This window comes from Oculina patagonica, chromosome 1 (assembly GCF_052425735.1).
Source record: "Oculina patagonica isolate OP01 chromosome 1, crgOcupat, whole genome shotgun sequence".
Lineage (NCBI taxonomy): Eukaryota > Metazoa > Cnidaria > Anthozoa > Scleractinia > Oculinidae > Oculina > Oculina patagonica.
The window spans coordinates 23,703,117-23,714,783 of NC_135758.1; the positions used below are offsets into that span (position 1 = coordinate 23,703,117).

Consider the following 11,667-nt stretch of genomic DNA (forward strand, 5'->3'; position numbering starts at 1 on the left):
CACCGGCGGAACTTCGCTTCCTTACTGAAGCAGCTCTTATGCGCTGATTTGTAATAAAAAAAATTAAAAGGGGCATACTTTCGCCGTATGTATAGTTTACGTATCCGCTGAAATTGCTGACCAAGCAAATAAATTTAAGCGACAAAGTAATGAATCGAAAATAGTTAATACATCTGAAAGGGAAACACGTACGCTCAGTAAGTTCTACGCCAATATCAGGCAGAAGTCAAACTTTATAACCAACGCGAAATGATCAATTGAAAACAGAAGCAACATAAACTTTCTGCCTGAACGACAAGAGATATTGAAAGGAATCGATCCACAAGGAGCAGGAAGCAGCCGACCAAGTGAAAAATGTTCAATGCTTTTTATTTGGTAAGTTACCTTTCTAAGCGCTGAGACATTTTACCAAATACGCTATAAGGCAAACAAAACTACAACAACCATTCGTGATTTTGAGCTCCTATGTATAGAACCGCATCGAAATTATTTAGTTATTAGAAGTTAGACTAACCTACTCGCATCAGCTACATTTATCTAAAACAACAGTTAATTTGTGTTGTGTATTTCGTGTTTTTTAATGGCAAACCTATAGCGAAAGTAAAGTTAAACAAAATAACAAGATTCATGCACTTTTTGGTACAAACAATGAAATTTTTTTACAAACCAAAGTTAACTGAATAAACATTACGCAAAATATTTATTGTGTTGCTTCTCTTGACACGAGACGCAACAAAGTGTTAAGTATCTCGCCTTGAGAGCCATCACTGTAAAAGGAATAAAGTGAGAACTAGGGACCAAAATCAATATCACGTTATTCAAATTTCCTAGGTTGTTTTGGGGCTTTTTCTCATCTCCCAGTCCGACAGTTTGTCTTTCGAAAACGAGACCGCCGAAACTGGAGAGGTTTGGCCAACTGCCTTCAGATGGGCGCATCGAAACAAGCCAACGTATCATCCAACGATGTTCTTCGCTTCATTTACCGCCGTCAGTATATGATCGTGCCTCAGTCGAATCCGCCGACACCACATCAAATCATACCAACGTTAAACGCACCAAATAGGAACACAAGAGGCGTCGGTGTTGCAGACACACTGAAAACACACTGCCCATTCGAGTATCAACCCGTCGACAACGTGGACACCGTTCCGAGGTTTTTGAGCCAGGCCATTTGTAAAGATCGTGTGACAGTCACTGTAAGCCGGTGATGTACACACACAAGCTGCTATTCAGGAAATGCAAGAACTATTGGATGTGGACGCAGAAGACATTAGCGATCGCCTTTGTTTGGGTCTTGGACGACTAAGAATCGCGGCGTCATGTGTGTAGCAAAATGGACCTGTTTTGCCTTTTAACTCCTTGAAAATAAAATTTTGTAAGTAAAAATCAAGTTTTTAATATTAGGACTTTTTTATAATAAGTGTCAATTATTTTACTTTTGATTTGTTTTGCAATCAGATCTTCGTTTTAGAAGAAAAGCATTTTGGAAACGCGAAACACAACATTTTTTATGTCATAAAAGAAGAATATGTCCACGTAATATTTTCAAGACGTGTTTTCGAAACGGTTTCGGAGATAAAGCTTAGAACATCGGAAAAAGCACCGTTGTAGAACTATGCCTTCTTGTAACTTTTTATATACATTATTTTTTGAAAAATAACATTTCGTTTTTAAGAGCAAAATAGAGATGAAGCTGATCCAACTTTATGTTTTTTCTTTTAATCTACTGTTTAAACTAATTGTAATGTTCTGAATCATTTTCCAAATATAGAATTCTTTTTTGACTATAGGGCGAAACATTGGTCTAATGTTTTCTTTTTCCTGCTTATGAAAAAATTTGCAATTTTACGAATAATTTTGCCATTCTGAAGAGCTCTACGGAGCCAAACATTGGTGAAATGTTTTTTGTAAATCTATTTATAAAATAAGTTTGCAATTTTCGGAATCGTTTTCCGTTTTGAAGAGCGCTATAGAGCCAAGCTTAAGTCAAGTGTTTCCTTTAAGGTGGCCGTCTTGTATTTATCAGGCTGACAGTTCCCTCTTAAATTTGCGGTTTTGAACAGGAAAACTTCAATCGATTTCTTAGAAATTTCATAATTTGACACAAGAATCTTAATATAATGCATGTTATTATAAATTTTGTGTTTATCGAAATGAATTTGTTTTAGTTGTAAGCAGTTTTCGAAGCCCCTTTATAAAATAAAATCCGATTATGTTTCATATGCCACTTTCAATTTTTTGTTACAGCCTCAAACGCTGTGCCAAACGGTCGAGGTTAATTCACAATAAGTTACATGATAAACCAAACAAGATTCTCAAACGAAAATTTTGATTTCCTGTAAAACTGTCTCATTCCTGCGTGTCTCAACTGCCGCACTAACGAGATATCTTTATAGACCTGTAGTACCCACCAATTTTAAAGCTGATATTACTTAAAACTTAATGTCACTACCCCGAAACTGAACTGAACATATATTTTCAACTAAACTTTGAAAATTAAAAAGGTGGGGTACCCATATTCGTTTAGGGCAGGAAGACCTTGTATATACCACATAATTCCCCAATAGTTCCCTTGCCACATGTGAGTACTGGCAATTTAAACATTTCCAGTTATAATTATTTTTCAAACGTAGGAATTGATATGTTTTCGTTTGACAAAAGAATTTGATCGCTACACCCAAAATCTGAGAAAAAATTGATAGGTCGCCATACTTGTCAGGGGCGTAGCTTCCTTTACGCAAAGTAAGCAATTTTGTACTAGAATTTCACAGATTTTTTTACAATTAATAGACCTAATATGGAAGAAAAGTCGTGTAATTTCCATTTTGTTTATGTGCGCGCGCTAACTACGCGTGAAATTCTGCGCAGTAAGGATGCGCAGTGTAATACAGGGCAATGACCTTAAGTGATCTCGTCTAAGAGAGTAGAGAATTAGTTCAGAACTGAGAAGTCATTAAAGGTGGATGGTTTTTTGCCCAATGATTGTGAAAAAGTTACTAATTTTACAGCTTTAGTAAAGAAAAAGTCTCGATTTATTTTGCATTCTTTTTAAGCTGGAGGTAAAACAAAATATAATTATAAAAGGACCATACCAAGTTTGGGCGTGTTTCGTTTTTGTGGTGTGAAGAATTTAGTATAGAAAGGTAGGTCCTTTGCTTCCCAAGTTTTCGTCGCTTTGCAGACCCATCGTGGTATATAAATTGTCTGTGTTGTGGGTGTAGCTGTCAAGTTCAAATTCCACACGATTTTCTTCTGCTTGGAAATAAGTACATTTTTAAATTGTAAGTTGAAAGTTAAAAATTATAAATTTTTTGAGTAAAGAAAAAAAATTCTAAACGCATTTTCCACCCAGACCTATGTGCATGAAAGCAATCCGAGCTGACACCTAGAAACTGTGTCGATGAAATCTTTTGCCTTTATCTGATAGCGACATTTCCCAGTGTAAATGGCTATTTTACTCGTTTTGGAGGTTTTGACTGAGGAACGATCATGTAACCATGGCGACGAACGAACTAGAGAATCATTTGATGTTGTTGTAATGGAACCTATCAGAAAGCAACGTACTATCCGTGCTTGTCGCGATAAGGCAAGCGTTCGGCAAAGTAAAGGCGTTACAGATTAAAACATTGAACATAAGCGCTAAACGTCTGATTTCCGCTTCTTAAAGCTATCAGTGAAATAGCATAATTTAGGCAATATTAAACATGAGAAATAAATCTTTTAATAATGATTTTGTGAAATATTGAAACAGGCCCTCAGGCAGATCAGCAATTGAGCCGACTCTCATTCTTAGAGAACGCTTGCCCGTAACTACTAGGTTTGAACTTGAAAGTGCTTTTTTCGGGTAATTTGAGTAACTCGCAAATGCTGACCAGTTTATATTAAAACTTGGAAACATTCTCTAACAAGAAAAATATATACTTATTATTGAAAAACTGGCTGATCTCCGTAAAACGGTGGAAATTAATTAAACCAGCTGGATCCGCGCCAGTGAAGAATTGTCAAAATTTTCTATAGAAAAGTTTTCTGGTCTTGAGAGTGTTTCAGATTGTTTCAAATTGGTATACAAAGTAACAACGGGTCCGTTTCCTCCCTCTTTCATAACTAGTTCAATTAACTTATATTAGCTCTCATCTCGCAAATTGTTATCTATTTGAATTTGTTATTGCTGTACGAGACCTCGTTCCTCACGCCAATTTTCTGGATATTTTTTCAACCCTCAAATGGCACTTAACTGTTAAGAACGATATTTTCGGCAACTTTGATGACCTTTCGATTTATTCCCTTCAAGACGAACGAGAAAGCACTTAACCACCTGACCAGCAGGAGGTTGGTGATTCGGTGTTTAAAAACCAACGACCTGTAAGCAATCTTAAATTCCTGTCAAAACTGACAGAACGCGCCGTATTTGACCAGATAGACAACCGCATGATGGATTTTGGCCTCTATCCACTTCTTCAGTCTGCATATCGTAAATGTCACAGTACTGAGACTGCGCTCCTAAAAGTCCAGAATGATATTCTAATGAGTATGAACCACCAGCATGTGACACTTTTAGTACTACTTGGTCTCAGTGCAGCGTTCGACACGGTGGACCACAAAATCCTACTTCATCGTCCATAATCGAGTCTTGGTGTCACAGGTACAGCTCTGAAGTCGTTGGAGGGTGTCTCTCTGGTAGTTGCAATTTACCACATGGGGTTCCTCAAGGCTCATGTTTAGGACCCCTACTATTTACGATCTATTCTAGCAAGCTATTCGAGGTGATAAAGGATCATCTTCCTGTGGCACACACTTATGCAGACGACACGCAACTCTACTTGTCCTCCAAGCCCGTCTCTACACCAAATCAATCTAAAGCAATTGGGGAACTGGAACTTTGCATAAAGGTGATCAGAACGTGGATGATTACTGACAAGTTTAAGCTAAATGACGACAAAACCGAATTCTTAATAATTGGCAAAAGACAACAACTTAGTAAGGTGAACATCGAGAAGTTGTCAGTTGGTGATGTCAGTGGTGCCCCTGTTGCTGTTCCAAGAAATCTTGGAACTTGGTTTGATACTAACCTTAGTTTAGTGACACTCATTACTAAGACATGTGGGACTTTATTTAATCACTTGCACAAAATAAGACGCATCAGAAAGGTTCTTACCATTGAGTCTGCCAAAACGCTAGTGCATGCTTTCATAAAGGGGCGTATCGACTACTGTAACAGTCTCCTTTATGGTTAACCGTCCACCCATAAGCTGCAATGCGTGCAAAATGCAGCTGCTATGCTTATATGTCTAACTCCACGCTTCAGTCATATACCTCCGGTTTTATATTTTTTACATTGGTTACCTGTTAAACTCAGAAGTGACTTTAAAGTTTTAATAATTACTTTTTAATTAAGCGATACATGGCCAAGCGCCAAACTATATAAACGATCTAATTAATTTTTCTGCTGCTGCTCCATCTCTTTGGAATAAATTGCCAAGAGAAATAAGACATGGGGACAATTTTAAGCGTTTTAAATCGAAACTGAAGACATTTTTTTATTTAGGAAAGCGTATGAACAGGATCATTTTTATTATCTATTAATTTTATTTTTTATGCTTTTTAATCTCTTTTTTAGTCATATGTACATTATTGTAAATAGCTAGTTTTTAAATCACTTATATTCTTAGTATTAATTCATTTTTATTTTGTGAGGCGCTTTTGATCATATTTATTTGTTAATTTGCGCCATACAAATTTTAATTATTATTATTATTATTATTATTATTATTATTATTATTATTATTATATTCAAGTCAAATTTATCCAAATAAGCGCCTTCTTTTAGATATGTATTTCGGAAATCAATTCGATGTCCCCCAATTTTGTTCACATTTCTGACATGAGTAACTCGCTAACGAGCAGTGGTAAAAGTCTAAGAAAAATCTCTATATAAGAAGATTTAATTTTCGCGCGAGAGAGTGAACAGACACCTCATTTGCATGAAAATGGATTATTTTGGATGTATTGGCCACTCTCTATGATATTTTCTGCTTCAGGACGTTGTTCAAGAACCAAAAATAGGAATTCGATAAGTGTGAATTCACAAATGAGAAAAAGTCATACTTGTTACCGTCTAATGGACTACTTTACCCGGCTTGATTTCACATCGATTGTGAGTTTTTTTTTCTAGTACGCCATTTTACGGCCAGAGAATGACGATTGGTGAATCTTACAGTCAACATACGAGATGGAAAGGCGATCAATATGCCATGGACTAAGCGTTAGCGCGGGTTTTTCTGTTGAAAAGAAATTTATTGACTAGGTTTTTTTTTGTTTGTTATTGTGATTGACCAGCAAAGCCCACGCGTTATGCATGGCTCATTGATCACCTTGAGTTCGCTGTCTGGATTCTGGTATATATCATAATTAATCAGTAATAACAAAAAGCACTGTTTCAGTAGTTCTTGGATCGCAATGCAGTCAAGTCAGATACAAATAAAAGACAATTTGTGTTGTTTGCAATAAGAAAAGATGATTTGATTTCTGTATAAAAACTGCCCTGATTTTGAAGAATGCTTACTTTCAAAGAACTGGATTAGCTGAAATAACTTCACCTGCAACTTACCACAACATTCAACTATCATGACTGTAAAGCCAACAACTTTTGTGCTTTATTGATAGTCCTTACATGTATTTAAAAGAAAGATGAAACAGTTTTTACTGTCAAATTGTTGTGCCTATTCAATTTAATATTAGTACTAGGTTTTTCAATCACACTTGTTGATTTTGAATGATGTAATGAATACACTTCTCGCTAGCTGAATCCTGATACCAAATTGATTAAATACTTTGTAATTAAGGTCTTAGTTAAAGGGGGACTATCTAGTAAAAGCCTGTAAGGGTTTCTTTAGTCCTCCTCCATTCTTTTATATGTTCCTAAATTTATGTAACATGTAGTGACCAAAATGGAAATAAAATTGATTGATTGATTGAACACAGCTGTTTGCGTTGGTAGCTCTTAGACGATAAGACGATTCCAGAAGGATTTAGGAACGTTTCATATTACATCTACTTTTTAGCTGCGTTGGTTAGATTCAAAAATGAAGTTTGAATCTGAGCCGTTTTCGCGTGTTGCATCGAGGTGTGCGATAAGGGTGTCGTTATTTTGCTGCTGGCTTGATTCGAGCTCAATGCTCATGAAATTCAATATGCTACATTAAAAAGACATAATATAACTGGCTGCATCCTCAGAGACCCAGGGGCAGTTAGTGGGAGTGAAGGAAACGCGAAACGTTGAGAAAAAAATTCGCCATAGAAAAGTTAGAGCGATTGAATGGTGCCCCTGGAGAAAGATTCTTACCAGGCCAGTTTCAAACAGCTTTCTGAATACTGTGCATGCCTCCTAATTGGGAAGAATAGTTTTTTTGTATTCCCTTTGCATTACTCTGCCCATTCGGCGGCCTGCAGGTCTGCAATCCATTTCGTGCGCTCTAACACTAGTTATTTATAAGGTTTTGCTCGGGACGATACATTTTCGGCTAGTGTCTTCTTAACACTCGTGTGCTGTTTGCGAGCTTAAGCTTGTATGCGATGTGCAAGTCAGGGAAATCGACGTTAAAGGTTTCATTCAGATATTCCATAGGAAAATTATTCGCTGCCTGAAGCAAAACTTTTGCAAACTCGAGAAATGTTTCACGTAAAATCAGATGTGTTGAGCGGCCGACCAGCTACGCGGGCCGAAGCGATTCTTGTATTTGATTTTCCGAGTTTTGAACGCGAAAACACAAAAGTTTCTTTAATTTTTTTCTTGTCTTAAATTATTTTAGCTTCTTTGACGCACTGAATCGCCAAAAAGTCTTAAACTCTTTTTGAAAATTAGCAAAACAGCTGAAGAAATGACTTGAACAAAGCGTTGTAGTCCCAAAGGCCCTAAAGAAAGAAATGTATTTATGGTATGCACAATAAATGTATGGGGCTGAGCGGACATCCTGTCCTCCGACATTTCACCGCGGGAATGGGCCGTCAACCATCCTACTTTTTCGACCATGGAAGGCACTAGCTGACATTCTTCCTGGAACAAAAAACTTGACGAACAGGCAAGATAGCGAGCTAACTGGTTTAGTGTATGTACATCGTATTGGAACACACAAAAAGGATTGTAGACCTGCAGGTCGCCGATTAGGCAGAATAATACAAAGGGAATACAAAGAACTTTTCTGTCCAATCAGGAGGCAGTATTCAGAAAGCTGTTTGGAACTGGCCTGGTAAGACTCTTTCCTCAGGGGCACCTTTCAATCGCTCCAACTTTTTTACGCCGAACTTTTTTCTCGCAGTTTTTCGTTTCCCTTACCTCCACTAACTGCTCGTGGGTCTCCGAGGATGAACTGGCTGTGGTGTTTGTTTGCTACAGAAGTTGTTAGTTCTTTTAAATAGTTTTCATAGTTGTGGTAAAATAAGCCTGAGAGTGGTCGTTACGAGCGCTGGTCGGGTAAACCGAAAATCCTCGAAAAAAATGAATGATCCGAGCAAGCGAATGTGGATAATATAAGTACATGAAAGTCTTGCAACACACAAGAAATGAGCGAAAACTAGTTTTCAAGCCAGATCGACCAGGGCCGGGTTGTTCGAAAGGCGAAACGCTAACCCAGGAGAAAGTGATCGAGGTTTTAATTTCTCTTGTTAAGAAGCCCGGTTTTCCATAGCTAATGTTTTGTGAACTTTGAGATTGGTCCACGTCAAAACTGGGGGAGAGAAAATATAAACAGAAAGCCTCAAAGAAATGTTAAAAAATTGAAACCAAATTTCACGCTAATCCTGGATTAGCTTTTAAAATCGTGCTTTGTACAACCGGGCCCTGATCGGTATTACGGGCACAGCCTCTTAATAGCTTTATTTAATAAGAAGTCTTGACAGTTATTTAAATACATCGCGTGAGTTCTGGTGATTTACATGTTGCCGGCAGAATATTCCGCAAGTGTCTTGAGTGATCTGTGTTGTTTTGAAATATACATCATCAAGTGGAGTCATTTTTTTGCCGTCTCACGGTTGACAGTGACGTGTGTGCTAAAGTTGCCGACAAAGTAAATAATTTCTTTTTGAGTAAATTGTAAATCATAACAGCTACATTGAACTAAAACTTTAATTTATGATCATCGATAGCTGTGCATGTTACTTTCTTTCATTTTGCGAAAGGCGTCATGAGATTACCGTATTTTCTCGTTTAAACGTCCCCGGCGTTTATTTCAAACTTGGCCCGATAGAGCCGGCGTTTATTTGATTCCAGGAGTTTGTTCAAGCCCTATGTTTCTTAGAAATGACAGCAATATATTTAGACATTATTTTTAAAGCATGTTAAACCTTTAATAATTGTTTAAGGGGGTTATTTTCAAATACAGCTTGGAGACCCGGCGTTTATTCGGGGCCCGGCGTTTAATCGAGAAAATGCGGTATTTTAATAAACAAGTGTCGAATACTTTGGTAGCAGTTTCACAGGCAGTTTCACATTGCGTGCATGTGAGTACTGTTCATTTGACTGGCGGAACTTCGGAACTTCCTTTTAAGCAGCTTCTGTAATATATGCTAATTTGTACTAAAAAATATCAGGCGAGTTCATACTTTCACCGTATGTATGGCTTACGCGTGTGCTAAAACTGCCTCACAAGCAAATAAATTTCAGTAATAACTTAATGATTCCAAAATAGTGAGTACATCTGAAAAAGAGAAGCACAAAAACCCAGTACATTCGACGCCAATATCAGGCAGAATATATACTTTTAAAAATAGAAGCAACAGAACCTGTTTAGCAGGAGGTAGCCTATCAAGTGTCAAGGTACTGAGTAGTTTCACATTGCGTGGGTTGTGTTCATTTTACCGGCGGAACTTCAGAACTTCCTTTTAAGCCTCTTCTGTAATACGTGCTGATTTGTAATTAAAAATATATTAGGCGAGGTCATACGGGAAGCACGAGTTCAAGCAGGAAGCACGAACGCCTCGTGCGTTCTACGCCAATATAAGGCAGAATACATACTATAAAACATAAGCAACAGTACCTTTCGCGTGAACGAGAAGAGAGATCAAAAGGAATCGATCCACAAGGAGCAGGAGGTAGCCCATCAAGTGAAAAATGTTCAAAGCTTTTCATGTGGTAAGTTACCTTTATATGATAAGCGCTGTGAAATTCTACCAAATAATCTTAAGGCAAACACAGCTACAACAACCACTTAGAATTTTGAGCTCCTATATGTAAACTGCATCAAAACAATTGCTCTTTGAAATTAGGCTTACCGACTCGCCTATGCTACATCTGATCTAAAACAACAGTTTATTTGTATTGCGTATTTCATTTTTTAAAATAATAGACTTATAGCGAAAGTAAAACTTAACAAAATAACAAATCTTCTTGCACTTTTTGATACAAAACAATGACAATTTTTTAGAAAACAAAGTAAACTGAAAAAGCTGGACATTGCGCTAAATAATTCTTTTGTTTCTCTTGACACAAGACGCAGACAAAGTGTTAAATTATCTCGGCTTGAGAGCTATCACTGTAAAAGGAATAAAGTAAGAACTAAGCGACCGTAAAACGATTATTCAATATCACCTTGCTTATTTATTTCCCAGGTTGTTTTGGGACTCTTTTTCATCTCCGTTAGTTTTTCATTAAGAAGAGACCGCCGACACTGGAGAGGCTTGGCCAACTGCCTTGGGATGGGCGTATCGCAACAAGCTAACGTATCATCCAACGACATTCTTCGCTTCATTCGCCGTCGTCAGTACATGATCGTGTCTGAGCCGAATCAATTCTCGGAAACGTTAACCGCAAATGCACCAAACAGGATGACAAGAAGTGTTGGTTTTACACTGCAAACACGCTGCCCATTCAAGTATGAAATTATCGACTACGTGGACACCATTCCGAGGTTTTTGGTGAAGGCCGTTTGTACGAAACAGTGTGACAGTCACTGTAAGCCGGTGATGTACCCACACAAGCTTCTATTCAGGAAATGCAAGAACTATTGGATGTGGACGCAGAAGACATTAGCAGTCGCCTTTGTTTGGGTCTTGGATGACTAAGCATCACTGAGGCGTCATGTATGCAACAAGAGGGACTGTTCTTGCCTTTTACTCTTTGAAAATTGATTGTAAGTGAAGATTAAGATTTTCATATTAAGTCGACATTTTTAATTTTAGCGTCAAGTATTTTACTTTGATTTGTTTCGAAATCAGATTTTCGTTTTAGGAATTGCGTCGAATTTGCTAGGGCGCAAAACACTGCATTTTTAATGTCACAAAAAATAATTTGTTTACGTTATATTTTCAGATGCTATAATCCATAAGACAAGTTTTCGAAATAGTTCCGGACATAGTGTTAAGAGTATCAAAGAAAGCACTTGCTTTATTTCTCCAATATTTTTTATGGCCACCAAAGTGGTGTTCCAACCCGTATGCGGTATGCCGTCTTTTAACTTTTGAATGCTATTTTCTCAAAAAACAATTTTGTTTTTAAAAACACAATAGAGATGAACACCGATCAAAAGTTTTTTTTGTAAATCTACAGATGAAACGAAATTGTAATGTTCTGAGTCTCTCAAGAATGTAAGCAACTCTAATGCAGTGAAATGTAAAAATGTAAGTAATTGTACGTTAAGTCATGTAGGTAACCTAAGTAATTGTTCTGTTAGTAGG

General features: G+C 37.3%; 1 protein-coding gene and 1 pseudogene across 1 annotated transcript in view; both read left to right on the forward strand.

The window, feature by feature from the left end:
- Nucleotides 1-354: 354 nt before the first annotated feature.
- LOC144649322 (uncharacterized) lies at nucleotides 355-1,472 on the forward strand (annotated as a pseudogene).
- Nucleotides 1,473-9,993: 8,521 nt separating this feature from the next.
- The window catches only part of LOC144649327 (uncharacterized), a 2,436-nt gene continuing 762 nt past the window's right edge, over nucleotides 9,994-11,667 (forward strand). The window contains exons 1-2 of the mRNA XM_078508815.1: nucleotides 9,994-10,126; nucleotides 10,603-11,667. The exon at nucleotides 10,603-11,667 is cut by the window's right edge and continues 762 nt beyond it. Coding sequence (XP_078364941.1) covers nucleotides 10,106-10,126; nucleotides 10,603-11,055 — 474 coding nt within the window. The 5' untranslated portion in view covers nucleotides 9,994-10,105 and the 3' untranslated portion in view covers nucleotides 11,056-11,667. The remainder of the gene's footprint in view (nucleotides 10,127-10,602) is intronic.